Genomic DNA, 23,388 nt, shown 5'->3' on the forward strand with positions numbered 1-23,388 from the left:
AATGGTGATAAATTGTTTCTCTCTCTCTCTCTCCAGTTCTAGAGACACATAAATAGTACTGAGGACACATAACAAAATGATTGTTTAAATCATGTAAGCTGGGAAACTCAATCACGCCAGTACTTCCTTATTAAAAGAAATTACTATTTTAGAAAGTACATTGGCCCAACTTCATTAGTTGTTAGGCAAGTGGGAAATTGAAACCACAATGAGATAATGCTATACAACCACCAGAATGTCAAAAATAAAAAATGAGAAAATATTGGTGAGAATATGGAGCAACAATATTTTTTATACATTGCTGCTTAAGCTGAACAAACATATATTCCCTTTGAACCAACAAAATGCACATATGTTTACCAAAAAAATAGGTCTAAGAATATTCACAATAGTATTAATCACAGTAGCTCCAAACAGAAAGTTATCTACATACTCATCAACAGTGAAAGAGATAATAAATTGTGATATAGTTAACAGAATCAGAATATTAAACAGCAATGCGAATGAAAAAACTATAAGCAACGAAACAGATGAATCTCAACAATGAATAAAAGAAGCCGAATGTGAAAGAATATAAAGTAGATGATTCAATTTATATCAAGGTCAAAGACAGGCAAAACTACACTGTCGGAAGTCAGAATAGTGACTATCTTTAAGGGATTGGAAAGGCCACAAGAGGGGCTCTGGATACCGGTTATGTATTTGCTTCTTGCACTTGTTAAATGATATTTTTTAATTACTGAAAATTCATTAAGCAGTTACATTTATGATTGAGTACTTCTGAGTACATATATAGTTTAATATGTGCGTCTGTGTACATAATTTTAGAAATCAAATCAACAGCTGTTACCAAATATAAATATTTTAGATTAACTGTGAAAATGTTTTAATTGTCATATTTTTTACAGCTATCATAATACACATCTTACTACTTAATAAACTACAACAGGGGTCAGCTGACTTCTATAAAAAAGAAAACCAGAGAATAAAGTTTAGATTTTTATGGCTGTCACACATTCTCCTTTTTGTAAAAATGTACTCACTGGCTAAGTGTGTTGGCTCACGCCTGTAATCCCAACACTTTGGGAGGTTGAAGTGGGAGGATCACTGGAGCCCAGGAGTTGGAGCCCAGCCTGGCCAACACAGTGAGACTCCCTCTCTACAAAAAATGAAATAAAATTAGCCAGGCATGATGGTGCATGCCTGTAGTCCCAGCTATTTGGGAGGCTGACTGCCTGAGCCTGGAAGGTCAAGGCTGCAGTGACCCAGGTTCATGCCACTGCACTTCAGCCTGGGCGACAGAGTGAGACCCTGTCTCAAAAACACAAAAGTAATAATCATTCTTACCTAGCTGGTCATTCAAGTACAGGCTGCAGGCCAGATTCAGCCCAAAGCCATAGTTGCAGACCCCTGAACTACATAGCATTAGGCACGGTAGTAACAGAATGACAGAACTTTAAAGCTAAAAGAGACTTTGAAAATAATATAACCCAACTCATTCATTCATCATAGGGATTCAAAACTCAGGCTGAGAAATATTCAATGACTTGCTCAAAGTTGCAAAGCTAATCTAACACTCATCAATTCACTCTCCATATGACCAGCAACTGCACTCTTAGGTATTTATCAAGAGAAAGAAATATTATGTCCACACAAAAACCTTGTACATAAACATTCATAGCAGCATTATTCACAAGTGCCAAAAAGTGGAAACAACCTAAATGTCCATCAACTAATGAATGGATACACAAAATGTGGTACAGCCATACGATGAAATATTATTTAGCCAGGAAAAGAAATGAAGTACTGGTACATGTTATGACACAGATGAACCTCAAAATCATTATGCTAAATGGAAGAAGCCAGACATAAAAGATCGCATATGGCCAGGCGAGGTGGTTCACGCCTATAATCCTAGCACTTTGGGAGGCTGAGTTGGGCAGAATGCTTGAGCCAAGGAGCTCAAGACCAGCCTGGGCAACATGGCAAAACCCCTATCAAAAAATTAAAAAAATTTAGCGAGGCATGGTGGCACATGCCTGTAGTCCCAGCTAATTGAGTGGCTCAGGCAGGAGGATCACTGGAGCCCAGGGAGGTTGAAGCTACAAGTAACCGTGATCTTGCCACTGCATACCACCCTGGGTGACAGAGCGAGACCCTGTCTCAAAAATAAAAATAAAAAAATTGGGGGGAGGACTGCTTGAGGCCAGGAGTTCAAGACCAGCGTGAGCAATATAATGAGACCCTGGCTAAGAAAGAAAAAAAAAATCATATATTGTATGATTCCATCTATACGAAATGTCCAGAACAGGCAACTCCATAGAGACAGCAAGTAGACCAGCAGTTGTCAAGGATGGAGTGGGGAATGAGTAGTGTGTGCTAATGAATACTGTGTTTCTTTGAGGGTTGATGAAAATGTTCTAAAATTAGACAGTAGTGAAGACTGTACAACTCTGCAGAAGTACTAAAAACCACTGAACTGTACAATTTTTTTTCTTTTTTTTGAAAACAGTCTCACTCTGTTGCCGAGACTGGAGTGCAGTGGCGTGATCTTGGCTCACTATAACCTCCACCTCCTGGATTCAAGCAATTCTCCCGCCTCAGCTTCCCGAGTAGCTGGGATTATAGGCATCCGCCACCATGCCTGGCTAATTTTTTTATTTTTAGTGGAGATGGGATTTTGCCATGTTGGCCAAGCTGGTTTCGAACTCCTGACCTCAGGTGACCCGCCCACCTCAGCCTCCCAAAGTGTTGGGATTACAGGCATGAGCCACCGCGCCCGGCCTGAACTGTAAAATTTTTAAAAAGAATTTCACGGTATGTGAATTGTATCTCAATAAAGCTGTTACTAAAAAAAGAAAAGTCCAGCTGGGTTTGCCTGGAGTTTTTTATAAAACAAAAGGCTAAATGTGAAATATCTTAGATATAATAGATAGTGTCTGAAAACACTAAATAAAATATGATTCCCAAACTGTGTTCTGAGATGTGAGATATTCCATGAAAAACAAAAGATAATAGCAATTGATTTGAAAACTTGCATAATAAAAACTATAAATTCTTTCACATGTGATAACTTGCATAAAACTGTGTCACCCAGAGAATGAGAATTGCATGGAGGCAGGGGCCTGTTTTGTTCACCCCTGCATCCTTAGCACCTAATACAGCACCTGGCACACCGTAGATGCTCAACTATATTTACCAAATGAAAACACAATGTTCTAGCTGCAGACTGAGGCAGAGGCAGCATTGACCAACTAACCATCACCTTAATGCAGATTAAAATGTATAAACTTCAGCAAATATTTATAACATTTGATTCTTTTGTTTTTAATAAAGTAAAATCATTTCTCTCTTCCTGTTCCAAGCAAAATGGAGAAAAAGGATATTACTCGAAGTCTTTTTGCCATTTATTTTAATCTAAACCTCACTTTATCTTATGAGCTCCTGATGGTGTTCTGCCTAAGCATAATAACCTTTAGAAAGGCAATAATTCATAATTTCTGGAAACAAAATAAAAAACAAGTAGAGACATTTATTTTTGAAATTCTAGAAAAATTTAATAGAGAAAAGAGATGAATTGCTCGTAGAAGTGAAAAATTCAAACTCAAAGAATAAACTAAACTAAAACTGCCTAAAATAGAAATTTTATATAACACTGGAGTGAATGTAGGTCATCGGCTGAGCAGCTTTTCTCCCTTGGGACTAAGCTGACCTGCACCAAGTTACAACAAACACAGTGTTAGCTACTTGCATCATTTTTCACTTCCAAGCATTTTACTTATAAAAGTGCAAGCATTTCATAGAGTTGTTCAGAACAACATTACCAACTAAAAATAGCAATTGGTGTTTTAAGGAGCTGTCTTATGGTAAAGAGGTGTTTGCTGGCTTTTACTAATAGGATACTTTTCATGCAATAAAATTGTGGGAACTGATTTTTGAAGGCTTTGAAAATTCTGAACATTGCTTTTTATACCTATCTTCAAGATAAAGTGATTAGAAAAACAAAGGAAGTGTAAAGCTTTTGTTTAAAACATGTTTAGCTCTGGTGTAAAATTCCCTTTGAGATCCACACATATCTGTAGGAAGTAGGTTTTAAAAGATGGAGTGAAAATGCATCCATTTATATACGGAAGCACTGAGGCAAGGAAAGGAGAAATCAACTTCCTGTAAGTAGGTGCATCACAAAATGAGGGACCCCTGCAGAGTAAACACAACTACAACTGCTGTCCCAGGATACAGACCAGAGCTGGAAAACGCAAAGGATTTCTGATCTAACACACAGATTAGCTTCGAAAAATAAAGAAAATAAATTTAGGAAATTCAAACATTAAAAACTAAAAGGGATACATTTATTATTGCCTAAAGTCCTATGTAAAAAACAAAAAAACAAAAAAAAACAGTAAGAATTTGCTTGCCTCTCTTCTCAAAAATTTTTTAAAGTTCAGAGAAGTATCTCCTCTATTTAAACCTAAGAGTTAAAGAAACCTGCCAACTCCTTTTTATTCCCCCGAGACAGGGTCTTGCTCTCCAGGTGGAAGAGGTTATGTGATCACAACTCACTGCCATCTCAAACTCCTGGGCTCAAGTGATCCTTCCGCCTCAGCCTCCCAAACAGCCAGGACTACTGGCACACATCACACCTGGCTAATTTTTAAAAGAAAACTTGTAGAGACAGGGTCTTGCTATGTTGCCCACGGTGGTCTCAAACTCCTAGGCTTAAGCAATCCTCCCACCTCAGCCTCCGAATGTGCTAAGACTACAGGTGTGAGCCACCATATCCAGCCTAGCAACTCTCATATCAAGGTAAAAGACCAACTAAGCAACCAGCCAATCTCTGGGTTAGATAAAATACCTCTTCTAGCTTGCATTTTAGTATAAATTTTCTAAAATTTCTGTCCTGCCAATACCTACCTCGGGGTTCTTGAGGGTCATCTCAATGCTGGCTGCAGGCCCAAATCCCGTGAGGGATTTAATGTGGATCTGTGTAGGCAGTGGTCGCCTGCACTGGCAGTACACTGAAAATGCCATGGACTTCAAGTATTGAATGTAGAAAACTTGCTCATCCTTCATTGTCTGCAGCATGTACTGGCAAGGCACAATCTAAAGACACAAATACAAAAAAAACAAAAAACAAAAACCTAGAAACTGAGATCTAACGCACTAACAAGCAAACTGAAAAAACGAAACGGCATGAATTCCTTACCACAATGGGGAGAGGTAACCTCAGCCTTAAAATATATCAGTGCCACACATAATATAATTAAATCCTAATTCCTTCCACTGACATAAAATTCTCTATCATCAGCAATTTCGAAAGATGTACGATTATGTTGGTCAAGTTATACTGTCACTTAGAAACTACCATGTTCCCATTTTAGAGGTAAGATCTCAGTTTATTACAGGTATTACCATGGCCCCAAAATTTTATTATATTTCTCCTTTTTATAATTACACAGTGTGTGTGGCATTTTTTGGAATTATTACCTAATCATTTAGGATACAGACTTCACAACAATGGAAAACTATCAGCAATGTACTCTGATAACTTTAATTTCAATCTTTTAATTTTACAAGATAGCTTCAGTTAAAGTGACATTAAAACGAAACCCAAACATATGAAGCATTGTTTTTCATCTATATGGAATTTTTAAAAAAATCATTACACTATAAAGCTGTCAAAGTTGCAGTGAAAATAAGCATACTCATTCACTGATGAAAGGAAAGTAAGTGTAACCTCTTTTGGAATGGAATTTGGCAATATTTGTCAGCATCTAAGAATCCATGCTAAAAAATGACCTGAAATGTGAAAAATAAGATTATACATAAACGTGTCCTATGGCTTTATTTATAACAGTACAGAAGTGGAGATATAGGAATGACTATGGAAAATATGCAGTCAATAAAAATGTTGCTTGTAAGAATTTAAATAATATGAAAATTTATGAATAACATTAGGTAGAAAATAAGTTATATTAAAAGTATGATCTCAACTGTGTAAACAAAAATAGAGTAACAAGCTAGAAATACACCAAAATGGTAATGGTGGTTGAATGTAAAAGACGGAATTATGACTATTTTTTCTTTTATACTTTCATGTACAGGTTGAATATCCCTAATCAAAAAATCCAAAATCCAAAATGCGCCAAAACCCAAAACTTTTGGAATGCCAATAAAATGCCACAAGTGGAAAATTCCATTATCAGACCTCATGTGATGTATTGCAGTCAAAATTTAATCAAAACTTTGTATAAAGCACAAAATTATTAAAAATATTGTATAAAATTACCTTCAGGTTATATGTATAAGGTGTATATGAAACATAAATAAATTTTGTGTTTAGACTTGGGCCCACTGCAAAGGTCTCCCATTATATATATGCAAATATTCCAAAATTGGAAATCCAAAACACTCTGGTCCCTAGTATTTTGGTTAGGGGATAATTAACCTGTACTTCCATTTTTTAAGAAAAATCATAGGCCTGTATTTTCATAACAACAAAAATAACATCAAAAGTAAATAATAAACTTGCAAACAGTAACCTGGAGAATGAAAGAATTTCTCATATGCTCAGGTAAATTATCCAGCATTTCTGTGTAGCAGCGCATCAAGCTCAACAGCCAAAAGTTCCCAGAAGTGGAGTCCTCCTCTGCAGAGTACGTGAACGGGTCCACCATGTAAATGACAACAGCTGGAGGGTGGGCATGGCTGTCTGCAGAGTCAGGTTCCGTGGGAATTCCTATTCTCTCCCTTTCTGTAACACTGGAGAGAGAGTCACTTGTGAGATGCACAAAATAAATATAAATTACACGAATATGAAAAACAAAAGTGCTCAATTCCAGAGCACACAGGCTTCCTAAAGAATGTTTACAGATTAAATGTAAGAGTAACAGGTATCACCTTACCAAAATACAGGCAAACCAAGCCAGAGAGCATCGAGGGCAGATGGAAAATGGCAATGTACTCCTCTAAAATGGGAGATCCCTTTTTCAACTCCCCTTTCTTTTCTGTGGTTATGTTGTACAAAGTTGTTACTAATTAAGTTGATAGTAAGTTTAATAATAAAGTTTATAATTCATAATAATTTATAAGAAGTCTCAAATTTTTAACACTGCAGCTTTAGATCAACCATTGCCCCTTTCTTTTGAGAAGAGAAATAGAGCACTTCATAGGATTCAGAGAATCATGAGGTCAAGGGAGAAAAGGTGCAGAAGAAAGAAAGGGTCTGAGCTGAAGCCACTCGTCTCAATTAATGAGTAACATACCTCTCTTGTCCATCCTGTGAGGGCTGAGAAGAGCTCTGCCCAGGGTCAGTGTCTCCGCCACAGCCTATGTTCCCTTGCGTTCTATCCGTAGAAATGCCCCCAGTGCTGGGGTTCTGCCCTCCAACACTACCACTGAATCCTGAAGAAGAGGTAGTGCTTATCTGGCTAATACCAGGAGCAGAGGCAGATGATGAGACCGGTGGCACAGAGGAACCAGATGCAGAACTACTTGCTGCAGGATTTGTAGAACTACTATTCGAGGTGGGGTTAAATGCACTGCCAGCTGGGGGAGCTGCTGATCCATTTGGAGCTAAGGGCCCAGCATTCCCTGGCGTAGCTTGTCCCTGTGCTGCTGCTGGTGGGGTCTGGTATTTAGGTGGTATCAACAGGCTGCTATCAAGCTGCAGAGTGGCTAAATAAGGTGCTGAAAGAATACATGCAAAGAGGTGACTTTAGTGATATTCTGCAGTGTCAGACTGAACCAGAATCTAGAATGGTCACTTGTAAAAACATTATGCTTTCAGGCTGCAATTCTCTGATTACAATACCCAAAATACTATCTCCACAGTCATGCTTATGTATTCTGCAAACATGGAGATGCATGTGGAGCAACTTATAAATTCTACAGAAGAGGCTTGTTTGAAAAGAGAAAATCAATCACTTGTGATAGTCTCCTTTCAGACTGATTCCATGTGCCTGCCCTAAAAAATGAGAAGCTATATATTCCACAGTCATCATGGGACATTATGCTCCTAGGTTTACAAGCTTCTAAGATTCTCTTCAGAATATGGGTTAAAACTAAGCAACTAATACCAAGTCAGGCTGCTAAGTTTTCAAAATGTGGAGTAATTAGACATGATTAGGCAACTTTGAATAGTTTTAAAAAAATGTATGTCCATATAGAAATTAGCATTAAACTGCCCAGAACACCAAACTGGACCTTAACAAATACAGCATTACCTGAGACAAAAGAAATATAATGTTGCATCTATAAAAGATGGGACAGATTTGCTATTTTGCTTCTCCAATTCTACTTTGCCAAATAAATTCCCATTTACCTAGGTGATGGCGGCAAACTTGCGCATAAAGTTTGAGTCTGGAATGATTGTCATTCTCCTCGCCGCTCCAAGGCTGGTTAAACCACTCACTCACAAGCTCATCTGTCAGCTTCTGTGCCACGGTTTTTCCCACGCGCATGATCCCGTCACGTAGCACTTTGCAGATGGGCTTGTGCTGCCCAAGCCTACACATCTGATATCATAGACAAGATCATTAGTTATAACGGGAGCCATTCCTTCATTCAGTACCAATGGTTAGCAAGGGAGATTCTTTAACATACATATGGAAGCATTTTCCTTTTTCTTTTAGGGTTATCACATGCAATCAAACCAACATTATAAGTTGGTCCTTTCAGGGACCAACTTATTGTAATTGTACCCTTAAATTGTAATGTACCCTTAAATTGCTATCTGTCTCTCTAAAACTTGGACTAGGCTCTCTAAAAAAAAAATGCTTTCTTCACTCAAGCCAATTCCTCCTGTACAAGAGGAGGCTGCTGAACACTACCTGATTGCTAACGGACAAAGAAATAGCAGATTCCTGCCTACTGTGGCTGACTGAGACATATGTCCACTAAAATCTCCTAAGTAATCCCTACTCATAATGTTTTCCCATAAGATAACATTAAAATTTTATGGGCCATCTGTTCTGTTACAGACATTTTGAGATCACCAATAGCAGGGGCCACTGAAGCGGTGAGTACGCTGATTGCTTTTTTTTTTTTTTAAAGTAAATAGGACAAGGAGATTCTGCTATTAATCTCCATGACGCTAAATGGGTGCTTATGGCAGGGAATATAATAAACCTGCAAAAAGTAAACTACCTGTTCACCAGCAGGAGAGCCCATATTATTATCCCTTACTAGAGTAGATGAAGTGAAGGCTTACTAAGCCCCGACAAAATCCTCTAGTGTATATTCTTCTTAAGGAGGTATGAATTACTGCCGAATAAGCAACCCTAGTGAAGTCATTAAGAAAAATTTAAAAGAGTGTCTGTCTGTACCCTCTTAAAAAGATCTGGCAATGCTTTTTACATTTTGCAACTTATGTTGAAGGTTCCATTCAAGGGAATGGCTGGGCTTTAAAACTGCTTACACAAATTTTCTGTTAATTATGATTTAATAGTATTATATATCCCCTGACCAGACACTGTTCAGAAATGAATGTATCCAAGGCAGTGACTTAATTGATGTCATTACATCATATTAGCATCTCCTCATTTCTTTGTAGCAACAACGTAAATTTACTATTCCATGCCTACTCATACATTTACAGATTATGAATGTCCCGTTTTGGAATATTTTGCAATTCAGCTTGGAATCTTATCTAAAAACCACTTTCATAATGTTTACATGCCTATCATAGTTCTAAATATTTTACAGATATTAATTTCATTTTGCTGAATACAAAGACATTAGATGTATCAGATACAAAGAACTTAGTGCATATATACTTTGGCATAAGAAATGTGGCACTTATTCGTCAAAGACAGACATGATTGTATTTTTTTTAAAGCAACAGGAATTCGCATACTAAAGATGTAAAATTATCTGCCTGGTTTTTACATTATTATAGGAATTATATTTTTAATCAGTATCAAAGTTTCAGTATTAAGATGTCATGTTAAAACACAACAGGGACATGATTCATTAAACTTATGTTTCAATTCAGAAATTTTCAAAACAACCATTTTTATACTGTTGTCAGGAACTCTCACCTACTCACCCTATCCCTCAACCCATCCAATAAATAAATAAAAAGAGTAGATGTGCTCTTTTTGTAAAGCTCATCTTCTACATAGCCACACTTTCCCCAGGTGAGCAATATTCTTCAACTTTTGGCACATAAATGGAGAAGAGAGAACTGATGGGATTTTAAGACGTGTGGTAAGAATGGGAGGGGAATGTTTTCTAAATCTAACAAATATAAAGCCAAGATGGGAAAGCAATTTGCTTACAGAAAAATTGGTTAATTTAATTCTCTTCCTCATCCTCCTGTTTGCAAATTTTCTTTGAGATTTATTTTCAAGACATTTGTCTTGAAATTTAGTCATCACTAGAAACAATCAGAGTATCCAAGTCATAAAAAGCAATTTTCACAGTAACCTCCTCACCTCATATACAGCACTCAAGTCCCTGAAGAAAGTTTTGGCTCCTTCGAGCAAGGCCTCATTTTCTGGACACACCACAATATAGGCAACATCACGGTGGCCCCCATATGGGTCCAACAAGAGCCTCTCCCAAAACGGCAAGGAGAATGGCGAGATGGTGAGGAAATCCTTGTCATAGCCTACCAGCAGAGTGGGGATGGGCAACGGCTCAGGAGATTCTTCTGAACCTAAAATGACATTGTAGTTTAGAAAGGTGCTACAGAGTTTTTCCCACAACCTTACAATTTTGAAATTCCTGGTGCACTGGTCTTAATTCTGGCATCTGAAATGTCACTCCATGTTGACAAGACATTCTTAAAAGTATTTTTCAAATCATATAATTAAATGGTCACTGATGAGGACTCTTAATTAAGTCAGAATTTGTTTACAAAGGTTCAGTAAGATCAGAGGGCAGACTAGAACAAGTTAAAATTAACTTTCCAAGCAGCACTACCTCATTTCCTTCAAGATAAGCATTATAATCCTGACTATGATGAAGTAGACAGAACTGGCCCAGAAGTCTATCCAGATGAAAATGCAATGAGGATTGGGAAGATGAGGAGAATCTAAGAAATGCACTTTTTAGGGATTAGCTTCCTCATTGACCCGGATTATGCCAAAGGTGTTAAGAAACTTGACTCCAAAAGTAACTTTAGGAAAACAAAGAGATTATAAAACTTAATGGTCAAAGAAAAAGACTCCCCTATTTTGTTAGTGAAGCAACGACTTGACAGTAACTAATGCTGCTCTTCACTGAACAGCACTGAATTCAGAAGGAATTTTAAACAGGACAAAGACCCTACCGTAGGTTCCCCGTCCTGCCATTTTATGGAACTGCTGCCAAGTGAGTGGTCCCTGCACATGCTGGATGTTCTCCCAGGTCCTGCCCGTGCGCTTCTTTTGGATGGCATCTTGGAGAAAGGGCTGCAGGGACAACAGCATACGAACCACATCCTGGGAGGAGAGCATGCTGATGTCCAGCACTGGAAGAGAAGTGAGAAGAAACAGAGAAGATAAGGGGGCTAGCACCCTCCTCTTCCTCACCATCACCTCGAGCCTCAGTTATATTCAGAAAAACGATGTTATTAGCTGTAGTAGATTCTAAAACACTTGACTTAGGAGTCAGGAGGAAAGATATTCTTCTACTAGATTAGAGAAAATAATTGATAATTTAGTATCAAAAATAATAAAGGGGGAAATGGATTACTCTATATAAAAAAGTTTAATGGAAGAATTGTTTAAAAGTGGAAAAATGGATAGGTGCGACTTTTTAAAAACACGGAAATCTGTTTCCAAGGATTTTCATAAGACAGCTGCAAAAGTTTCTTAATTATTATATTACTTTTATGTGCAAATATCAATGTTTTGTTTATATGATGAGTAGGAAAAAATGGAACTTAAATAAAAACTTTTAAAAACTCTTTAAATGCTAATTGTAAAAATATTTTCACAGAATACAGAATGCATAAAGAGAAAGCCAATCTTCAGTGCAGCCAGAGGCACGGGGAAACACAGCTGAAGCCCTCAAGAACCAACGCCCTCTGCAGGCATGGATGGGATTCACTGCCTTTTTTTTTTTTTTTTTTTTTTTTTTTTTTTTTTTTGAGAGGGAGTCTCGCTCTGTCGCCCAGGCTGGAGTGCAGTGGCGCAATCTCGGCTCACTGTAAGCTCCGCCTCCTAGGTTCACGCCATTCTCCTGCCTCAGCCTCTCCGAGTAGCTGGGACTACAGGCGCCCGCCACCACGCCCGGCTAATTTTTTGTATTTTTGGTAGAGACAGGGTTTCACTGTGGTCTCGATCTCCTGACCTCGTGATCCACCCGCCTCGGCCTCCCAAAGTGCTGGGATTACAAGCGTGAGCCACCGCGCCCAGCCTCACTGCCTTCTAAATGCAGATGACTTCAGTCCCAGCAGTCACCCTGGGGAGGGATTTTTAACCTAAAATTTGAAAGTTGTCTGAACTCTATGCAAAACTGTGCAAGCACGCTTGGACGTACGTATTTTTTTCTCAGGATAGAGGGTTCATCATGCAAATCAGATTCTTAAAAAGGTCTGCAGAAAGAGCTAATTATGCTGGAGGTGATGTGGTGTGAATCTGCACAGCTGGATTCCTGAAGACTTTGCCTCCCTCTTACCCTTCTAGCTGATTAGGGAAGGGGCATGGAAAGAAATCTAAGATTTATCTGCCAACTAAATTTGAAACACAGGATGATTAAGGATTCTTAAGACATTTTCAAATGCGTCCTTAAATCAGTAAAACACAGGTAGCAAAGTGGTGGTCCATAGAATATTTTGTTAAACTTTGGAACAAATCACTCCAGGAAATTTCATACACAAATCTAGATTGCCAGCTTCCCTTCAACTGGGAGACCCATATTCCTGCATAACCACCACTTGCTGAGGCTGAGGAGCAGCTGTCCCCTTCAGGCACCTCATGGCCCCTGCCCTGCTGTCTGCCTGAGTCTGATGCAGTGTTCATTGCCTTTTATCTTCAGCCAATGCTTCTTTTTACATATAGTAAAGAACAACAGTGAATACTTCTTGTATTAATGGCTCTATCAAAAGCAGGAAATCACAGACCAAGAGAACCACAGATTTGAGGAAACTAAAAGCAAGCATGTTTCTTATGAACCCTATCCCTGTGCCTGCAAAATAGAAAGTGAGTTTTGAAAAGACAGCTTAAGGCACGGCCTTTTGCAAATCTGTCTCCCATCTCATTCATTTATATTATCTGGTACTTTTAGGCATCTTAAAATTTGAAACCCAGACCTCCCCTGCAATAAAATGTCCTATTTTTCATCCTAAAAGACGACACCACTGATTCATGCACACAGATTGCTTTTCTGTCTGAAGGCCTATCTAGTAAAAGGACTCACCCGAGCTGATCATCCACATTTCTTTAGGGGAAAGGCTGCACTTTCTTCACTTCATAAATTCATTCAGTAGAAACTGATTAAGGGTCTGCTTAAGTATAAGGCACTGCGCTTGAACCTAAGCAGTTATACAAATGAGCATAACCCTTTAATGCTTTCTTAGTCATCTCTACCTCCATGAAAGCTTCCTTGATTGGCCTAGTCAGAAAATACCCATCACTCCCCATACGCTACTGACCTCTGGACATACTTTTAATTATTTCAGATTTCAAACTGTATTTAAGAAGCTTATATAACTTTCTTCCCTGCAAGACTGAGAGTTGCTCAGAAGCAGGGTTCGCCCGTCATTCACACAACCCTTCCAGTCTGGCCTCTGCTCCCACCACTCTACAGAAACAGCTCTCACCACGGTCAGAAGACATGTTTAATCCTTATCTTAAAATCTTCACTTGCATTTTAATGCCTGTTGATCACTTCCTCTTTCTTGAAACACTGGCTACCCCTGGCTTCCAAAAGCCCCCTCTATGGTTCTTCCTTCTCTGCTTCCTTGATAGGCTCACGCTTCTCTGCCTCACCTATACCTGTCAGAATTTAGCTAAGCTCTTACTAGGTCTTCTTCTCAGTCTATACTTTTCTCCTCCTCCTCAATGAGCTCATCTGTGCCTCCTTAATTGAAGTTATCATCTATATGCCAACCACTCCCTCTCCCCTGAGCAAAAGGCCCAAGAGTCTACTTGATACCTCTACCTGGATATATCAAAAGGGATCTTTAAAACTTCCAAACTTCCACAACTCAATTTATAAACTTTCTCTCCAGATATAGTCTTATCTTTGAACACCACCGACTATCCAGGTATACAAGTAACAAATCTGGGACTCCTCAACATCTCTCTTTCCCTTATCCCCAAAACTCAACCCATTATTGAGTCCTGCAATAATATTTCTTCTCCACCTTCTTCACAAGGACACTAAGGCAAACTACTGTTTCTTACTAGGTCTTCCTCAATAACCTCCTAGTCTCCCCAAATCCATTCCTGCCACTTTCTAATCCATACCCAGAATTATAGCCAGTGCACGTTGTTATTTTTCCTTTTTAACTACACAAATCTGACGTCAGTGCTTCTTCTTAAAACCTTTCAATGACTTTGTATTGCTTTTTGCAGGAAGACGCAACCCCTAGCATGCCTCTAAAAAGTCCTGTAATCTAGCCCCTGCTGGCTTCTAACCTCGCTTCAGTTTCTAAAGGCCCCAAGCTCCATACAACCAAGGGCTTTCCCACTTGCAGCACCTTCTGTCTGGGACACATGCCTTGGTCCCCATTCTCCTTCCTCAGTTAATGTGTACTCATCATTGAGATCTCTGAGCAAATGTTACTACTTCTACAATGAAGTCTTCTCTGACCTTCAGCCTAGAGTGCCCCCTCTATCTCATGCTTTTATCACTTATAAAATGGGTTGTAATAATATGTGTACTTGTGTAATTAATTGATGTCCACTTCCAGAATAGATTAGAAAGTCCATGAGGGCAAGTGCCTTGTTTCTTTCAGTAACCATTTTATCCCCCATGATGCATTGCAGTTTAGGCAGTGAATGAATAAGAAAAGGAAATAGCAAGTTGCTTGGCACTCTTACAGCCCAACTTCAAATATGTTTGTCAACTGCAGCTTTTAATAATACAACCAGTTATATGCCCGAGTAACCACAATGCAAAGTAAAATGTGATTTTGTTATAAGAGATACAACAAAGGGGGGAAACAGAGAAGGGAGAAGAGACTCTGGAAATGGGTAGAAGGCTTCATGGAAGAGGTTCCTTGGAAACTTGATCTGGAAGAATGGTGGATTTAAGCATGCAAGAGTGTGCAAATTATGTCTGTATGCTCCTGATGACTCTGATACTCAGCGGTCACAGGTTTCCAACATGGACTGCTTACTTATGAGTTACAAGAGGAAAATTTCAGAAAACAATTACTCTTCTCCAAAGGCGTTTCAATATAAAACATTCTCCCAGTCCTTAAGTTTAGGATGAAATCAATACAGCTCTCACTTTAGGTTCTTTTTTTCCCCCTAAAGACATGAAATTAAAATTTTTTGTCAAATACAGTAAAGAAAGCTTTTAAGTTATGATCATACCAAGATACTCCTCAAAGTACATTTGTGTTCTGGGACACCTACCATTGCTGTGAGGCCAAGAGTGCACAGTGGCACTTCTCACCAGAGCTTCGTCCACTTTTCCACCAGTGGGGTTATCCACATACTGCCGCCCCTGCTCCAACGCATTAAAGCATTCCGTCCAGTAATCGTTATTATCTGCTTGCACCCGGTCATAACTCCAGCTTACACAGGGAAGAGTTTGGCGATTGTTAGAGGAAATGTAGTCCAGGAAACTCAGTGAAGCAAAAGGTTGTGTGTGTTGATTCTGGAGGAGGAGGAGAAGGCTTATGGGTGGCTCCTGGGGTTTTTTGGTTCCTTCCACCTGAGGAAGGAAGGTGGACTGACACATCATTAAGCGCCTCTCTGCAGCCTGACCAATATCAGAATTCTTCCCAAAAATATCCAACTCATCTTCAAGGAAGAGTCCCGAATTGTAGCCAAGTTTGCGGTTCATAATCGCACTAAACCCACAGGTACAGCGGTACTGGTCCTCATTGGAAGAATCGGGGATGTAGAGCCCGACATCTGCCCCTTTGATGTTCATGTTGCAGGCACAGATGCAACAGCTGTCAAAGTTTCTGTCTTTAAAGATATTCATCACGGAATCGGAGAGAATCAGGGTAACATAGAGGCTGTGGGCTTCGGGAATTGGCTGCATGGTGGCGGGCTCCACAGAGTTGAGGGGCCGCGTAGTAGAGGGAGTGGAGGCTGGTGACCCTTGATCGGTGCTATCATACTTAACAGACCCTTGACCACTGGCAGTGCCCCCACCTCTGGGAGTTCTTGGGGTCCTGGGGGTTCGTGGTGTGGGGACAGAGAAGCGAGGGGTTGCTGGAGATGGTAGGACTCCTGCCCCACTATTGCTGGCTGGGGCAGCGCTGTTCAACGTCACGGGTGTGTTCATCTGTGGTGTGTTCAGATAGTCTGGATCTGCTAGGCTCCCAACACTAGGCACGTTACTACAAAAAGAGAAGGCACCAAGTAAGGAAGGGCAGCATGTCATAGATGCTGAACTAGACACACGATCACCCCAGCCATGTACTGCATATTTCTTATCATTTGTTTCTGCTATCACTGGGATACACTGGTATATTTAATTTTCTCTTAAAAAAAAAAAAAAGATACAAAGGGCAGTGCAGTGTGTAGAGAAGAAAGTAAGGTATGAAGAATAATTCAACGCAGCACTTTCCTTCTACTTATTCCACATATAAGTATCCTCATCCTAACCTCTTGAAGGAACTTTTACTATTTTTATAAGAAAACATGGCATTGGGTTTGGTCAATGTAATTTGAAAAGTTGTAACTACTAAATGGAACTTCAACCTAAGTTCAGACACTAAATTAGCTAGAGGACCATAGGATGAAATTTCCATCTAATTTGCAATTACATTTTTGTCATTTTTTTTTTTTGAAATTGAAAGTCTGCCAGTGTACTTGTTCTCTGAGGCTATAATCTATATATCATATCAAAGTAGTTATAATCAAATACACATGAAAATTTAACATTTTCCTAATTTTCAAAATGCAGCCCTATCTAGGCTTACGTTTTTATAGTAAAGAGTGACCATGAGGGAATTATATTTTAGGTAGCCCATTTACCAGTACTATACTACAACTAATAGAAATATTACGTATGCGGCTAAGAGGCCTCAGTATTAATTAGGTGGTTGCACAGAAGTACACATACTGTTTCAGAGTTTCCAGATTCCAGCAGCTTTCTGTGGGGTGGTAAGCACTTTATTTTTCACTTTTCAATATGGTATGCATTGCATATAGTGTAATTATTTTAGTTGCCCAAGACTGACTGGGCTATGTTATCTACTTTCTCCTAAGCAGTGACTTCTTTTTGGAACAGCTAAGCAGAAAACACTGTCTGCAAGGTTCTGCTGTTTCATTATCATAAAACATTTTCTTGATATACAGTTGGCCCTCTATAGCCACAGGTTCCACATCTGTGGCTTCAGCCATGTACAGATGGAAAATCAAAATAAAAATACAACAATTAAAAAATACAAATCAAAACAGTAAAGTACAACATTTATACAGCATTTACTTTGTATTGGGCATTACAAGTAATCCAAAGATGACTTAAGGTATACAGAAGGATTTGTGTAAATTACAAGCAAATACTCTGCCATTTATTTTATTTACATTGTATTAGTCATTACAAGTAATCCAGAGATGATTTAAGGTATACAGAAGGATTTGTGTAAATTACAAGCAAATACTCTGCCATTTTTTATAGGGTACTTGAGCATCTTCAGATTTTGGTATCCAAGGGGGTCCTGGAATCAATCCCTCAAGGACACCAAGGGACAACTGTCCTTTTTAGATATATATGTATATTAGCATGAGTCCATTCTTTCTACTTAGAAGGTATCAAAAGAAAAGAGATTTTTAAAAATTTTTAATATTCTTTTATATATATTAATACTGTACTTAAACTAATGCTCCTCCAATAAACTACATATTCAGTTACTTATAATGTGAAAGAGGAACGTCATAAAGAAATGTCTCTTTAAATAATTTTCTTGTGATTTTTAATTAACTATGCCTAAACTACCAGTCTAAAAGTCCAAATCAGGCACTGTAAAGAAATATTAAATCTGAGGCACAGTGGTATCTCTGAGTACAGATTAAAAAAAAAAAAAGTGACCCAGAAAACTTGATTGGCAATCACTGCTCTCTTAGAGACCAAAATAGTAAGTGTGTAATAACGATCTTTACTCTAATTGGACTCCTTTCAAATTTTCTTGTTCAACAAAACCCTAAAATTATTATGCAGTTCAGATCAGAAAAGGAACTATGAGTACTAACTGAAAACCTAAAGAATTAAATTGCTCCCTGGGTAGTAAGAATGGTTTATCTTGTAATCTGATTTTTCCCATTTAATAAAAATGAACTGAGTAGCAACCCTATGCTAGAAGCTGGATAGTCGAAAGTAAAAAAGAGAAACAAAAGGTGGCTCATAAGCAAGTATGGCAGACATGAAGCAAGTGATTGCAGGGGTATTGCGTGTGACAAAGGAGGAGTCCAGGGTGATGGTGAGCAGAGACCACAGCAGGATTACAAATACTCTGGAAACATACTGTCCAATAAGGCAGCCACCAGTCCCCATGTCCTAAATTTAAATTAATTAACATAAAACAATTCAGTCTTGGTCTCACTAGACACATTTCAAGTGGTCAACACCTGCAGCAAGAAGCTGGTGACTGCCATAGTGGACAGTGCAGACAGGAATCATCTTCATGCCAGGTGCAGTAGCTCATGCCTATAATCTCAACACTTTAGGAGGCCGAGGCAGGAGAAGCACTTGAACCCAGGAGGAGTTCAGGACCAGTGTAGGCAACACAGGGAGACACAAACTCTACAACAAAATTTCATAAAAATTAGCTGGGTGTGGTGGCATGTGCCTGTAGTCCCAGCTACTCAGGAGGCTGATGTGGGAGGACTGCTTGAGCCCAGGAGGTCAAGCCTGCAGTGAGCTGTGATTGTGCCACTGTACTCCAGCCCAGGTGACAGAGTGAGATCCTGTCTCCAAAAAACCCCCCCAAAAAACAAAAACAAAACCTTCATCACATAAAGTTGTATAATACAGCCAGTTAAGAATACAAAGAATCTTTGGGATGGCAAATGAAAGATGTAATAGATCTAAATAATGACCTAAAAGATTTAAACGATTATACAGCAAAAGCTTGCATGTGACCTTTTTGGGGAAACCTGTATGTATGAAAGAGATTAAACTGTTGAATGGGTTCTTAAAACTGCTATGTCATTTATTAGCAACTGTATGTGCTAAGCTAACTCCTTATGCGCCAAGGTGTTCTAGGTGTGTTGTGCCAGGATCTAGCTGAGTAAGCTAGAGTACAATCAGAGCACAGCAGCAGCACACCAGCCAGGCGCTCAGGGTGCTTCTCAGCACACTCTTTATATTGCTGGTGTATTGTTATTTCCACGGTACTTCTACAGTCATTAGTCGTTGAAGCATTGTGGAAGTCCTGTGTGGGAGGCAGAGCAGGATTACTCCATTTTAAAGGGAAGACCCAGGTAAAATGGTCATTTAAGGTCATGCATATAATTTTTGCAAGGCAGGAATTTCAGTCTTATAATACTGCAACTGTACTTTCCTAAATCTAGGATTCCTCTGTACTTTTCTGTCACAGTTTTTCTTTCTGACACTGACTTTATATACACAAGCAGGAAGCCTTGTTATGACATTAAAATTAACTTCATCAGGATGATTTTACAGGTCACAAACTTGCAGCCCAGAGGCTGAGGCTGGACCACAAATTTGTTTTATTGGTTCTTTAAGCTCAGCACAATGGTGCTGAGCATCAGTAGTACCAACTCTTTTCCATTTACCCTGTCCATTTCATCTATATATTGCTTACCTGACCACAGCAGAAATCTGAATTTGTGGCCTTTTCTATCATTCAAATCACTTTATTTATTAAGAAATTATTTGTCACAGGGAAAACTGATTCTATCATTGTTTAGCCTATCTTTGTTTGTTTTTGTGACAGGGTCTCGCTCTATTGACCAGGCTGGAGTGCAGTAGTGCAATCTTGGCTCACTGCAACCTCCGCCTCGTGAGTTCAAGTGATTCTCCTGCCTCAGCCTCCCAAGCAGCTGGGTCACAGACACACGCCATCATTCCCAACTAAGTTTTTGTATTTTTTGTAGAGACAAGGTTTTGCCATTTGCCCAGGCTGGTCTCAAACTCCTGAGCTCAAGCAATCCATCCACCTCAGCCTCCCAAAGTGTTGGGATTATGGTTTGAGTCACCACACCCGGCCCTAGCCTATCTTCAACATATTCAGAACACTTACATTGGCCTACCATTGGGGAAATCATCTAACTCAAAGCCTGTTTTACAATAAAGTGCTGAGTATCTCGTGTAATTTATCAAATACTGTACTGAAAGTGAAAAACAGAACGGTTGTATGGGTTCTCGAAGTATAGCATGTCCTGAATGTGTTACTTTTACATCATCATAAAGTCAAAAACTCCTGAGTAAATCCATTGTAAGTCAGGGACTGTCTGCATACAAAATTTCATTTAGAAAATAATGCACATTTTCCAGCACAAAATAATTTGCACAAAAACATGAACGACCAATAAAGGAAAGTTTCAAATGATATGCTACTTGTCATCACTTTTTCTTTCTTTTTCTTTCTGAGACAGAGTCTCACTCTGTCGCCCAGGCTGGAGGGCAGTGGCGGGATCTTGGCTCACTGCAACCTCTACCTCCCAGGTTCAAGCGATTCTCCTGCCTCAGCCTCCCGAGTAGGAGGGATTACAGACTCCCGCAACAAGCCCAGCTAATTTTTTGTATTTTTAGTAGAGACGGGGTTTCACCATGTTGGCCAGGCTGGTCTCAAACTCCTGACCTCAAGTGATCGGCCCGCCTCTGCCTCCCAAAGTGCTGGGATTACAGGCATGAGCCACCGCGCCCAGACCCTGTCATCATTTTTAACAAACATTTAATTAAGATAAAAATTGCATCAAATATGGCAAGTAAATGACACAATCCCTATACATACTTGTAGCCATCTCTAATGAAAGTGGCTGCAGGGGGCATGGGCAGTTGTTCAATTTTAGGAGGAATTGCCCATGAAGGCCGAAACAGACAGGCATCAGGTATCTTCAGAGGTAGCAAACAATGGCTCGGCAACATCTTCAGTGGAGCAAACATGGAGGATCCCACAAAAGGTTGAAAGGATGGAACTTTGTGCACATATGAAAAGTCCTATGACAACAAAGTGGGGTCAGTGTTAATATTGGTAAACTCTGTAGAACACACCACAGTGGCATAGTGCTATCATAAAAACAGCAACCAAAATGATCCTATTTCAGTATTTCTCTCCTTTGATCATTAGAAAATGCTAACGCAGAAATGTTAAATCAATCAAAAGACACTATTTAATACGCTCACTGGTGTGCCTCATGTTCTAATTAAAAGGATTCTTAGGAACTTATGTATATATGGCACACAGACAATACCATTTTAAAGCAGATGTATGTGAATCCACTTGGAAACTGCTCTGCCCTGGAAATGTTAATATACTGACAATTACCTTAATTTCCTCGGGCTTGGGACTTCCTAATCCATCTTCCACTTCCATTTTGAATTCTGTGAGTTGTGTTGAAACCATACTGACCATAGGGCTCTCCATCATGCCTAATGCTGTCACTGTCTCGGAGCTGATCCCATCTTTATAATTCATCACAGGAGAAAATGCAGGATGCTGTTCCAAAGATGGTGGAGTGGGAAACATCCTTTGCAAGTCTGCAACTGCTAAAAATAAGAAATAAAAAAATGTTGTTTAATAGGAAGGGCTTCTAAAGAGTCCTAGCTTATAGCCAGGCGCACTCTTTGGCACCAAAAATAGTGCTAATTAAATGATCACATCAGTTCACAAAAGAATATTAATAATGGAAGTGACTAAGAAGAAGGCCATCAGCAGAGAATTATCTTTTTCTGGGTCTTGTTTTGTTTTGTTTCGTGAGACAAAGTATCACTGTATCGCCCAGGCTGGAGTGCAGTGGCCTGATCTTGCCTCACTGTAACCTCTGTCTCCCTCGTTCAAGCAATTCTTGTGCCTCAGCCTCCCAAGTAGCTGGGACTATAGGCACGTGCCACCACGCCCGGCTAATTTTTGTATTTTTGGTAGAAACAGGGTTTCACCATGTTGCCCAGGCTGGTCTAGAACTCCTGGGCTCAAGTGACCCGCCTGCCTCGTACTCCCCAAGCGCTGGGATGGCAGGTGCGAGCCACTGTGCCTGGACTTTTCTTGGTCTTTATCACTAACTTCGTGATGCTTTATGGTCTGGCTTCACATTAATTAAGTGAACAAAGTCTACATAACTTGTATTTTTCTTCCAACAACTGATTCCCTGAAAAGTCTAAGGAGAGGAATTAAACAGAAAGTAGAAGCAATTAGATAGTTACCACTACTGAAGTTCTATCCCTGCTTTCAAGTATGTATAAAATATTACAAAAAATAAAAATTGTTTGGAGCCAGAATTGTGGTTTATATATAAGAGGATTATTCAGCTAGTTTGACAAATCCACTACACTTACAGCTGCTCTTTTGGGGAAACTCACAGCTGCTCTTTTGGGGAAACAGTTCCGTATTTTTTCCAGACAGATAATAAAATGAAACTTCAAAGTTTCTTTTAAGAAATACTTAGAACAGCAATTCTGAACTCCTTCTTTTAAAAAAAAACTTCCTTTAATACACCTGTAGTAAAAAATTATCACTACAGTAGTTCATTAAGGCACTGATTCTTAAAAAGTAGACCTATTGAAAAGTTGTAGTTGTAAAATTTGGCCACTAGGGGGTGGCCTACGCAGCAAATTTTTTAAGTTTGGAGCCACAGGTTTTTAAATCAGTGATTTAATGTCCCAGTTTCCTATCCTATTGCTTTTTCCAACAACTTCAAGATTTAAACAGGCTAATAATAACCACTGAATCAACTAAGATCTGACTCCTAGCTCCAAATCAGAAATTAACACTGAGCAACTGTACCATGCTGTGCTCAGGGCTACCCAGTCCAGGTGCTGGGGACATAGCTCTGCTGTGGTCAGGTCACTTCCTCCCTTAGGGCCTTGGTTCCTTCATCTAACAGGGAAGGCAGGGCTAAATGGATGATTCTCAACAGGCCTACTTGCTTTGCTTTTTTTGTGAGGGGCAAGGAAAGCTTTCAAACACCTCAGCATATGGAGGCAGAAGAAAAGGTGAGAACTTCTGGATTACATAATCTTTACCGTGTTTCTAAGTGAAACAACTGTATAATCCTAAATCATTTAGCCTTTCTTGGCCTGTGGAGTTATTTGTAAAATAAGGAGAGGGAGAGGCCAATCAGCAGGGTTGTTAATTCCAACATTCATTTC

At 39.3% G+C, this 23,388-nt stretch overlaps 1 protein-coding gene across 4 annotated transcripts in view; it reads right to left on the reverse strand.

Annotated features, from left to right (window-relative positions):
- Nucleotides 1-23,388, reverse strand: part of MED13L (mediator complex subunit 13L) — a 327,929-nt gene that overhangs the window by 17,561 nt on the left and 286,980 nt on the right. For 3 of the 4 annotated variants that reach the window (XM_055236712.2, XM_055236715.2, XM_055236716.2), the window contains 9 exons: nucleotides 21,569-21,789; nucleotides 21,035-21,240; nucleotides 15,513-16,450; nucleotides 11,273-11,452; nucleotides 10,434-10,657; nucleotides 8,321-8,513; nucleotides 7,263-7,686; nucleotides 6,540-6,759; nucleotides 4,912-5,100 (listed from right to left, as the gene is read on the reverse strand). In XM_055236712.2, coding sequence (XP_055092687.1) covers nucleotides 4,912-5,100; nucleotides 6,540-6,759; nucleotides 7,263-7,686; nucleotides 8,321-8,513; nucleotides 10,434-10,657; nucleotides 11,273-11,452; nucleotides 15,513-16,450; nucleotides 21,035-21,240; nucleotides 21,569-21,789 — 2,795 coding nt within the window. The remainder of the gene's footprint in view (nucleotides 1-4,911; nucleotides 5,101-6,539; nucleotides 6,760-7,262; nucleotides 7,687-8,320; nucleotides 8,514-10,433; nucleotides 10,658-11,272; nucleotides 11,453-15,512; nucleotides 16,451-21,034; nucleotides 21,241-21,568; nucleotides 21,790-23,388) is intronic. The other variant, XM_055236713.2, reaches the window with a different exon arrangement.

This window comes from Symphalangus syndactylus, chromosome 13, assembly GCF_028878055.3.
Source record: "Symphalangus syndactylus isolate Jambi chromosome 13, NHGRI_mSymSyn1-v2.1_pri, whole genome shotgun sequence".
Taxonomy (NCBI): domain Eukaryota; kingdom Metazoa; phylum Chordata; class Mammalia; order Primates; family Hylobatidae; genus Symphalangus; species Symphalangus syndactylus.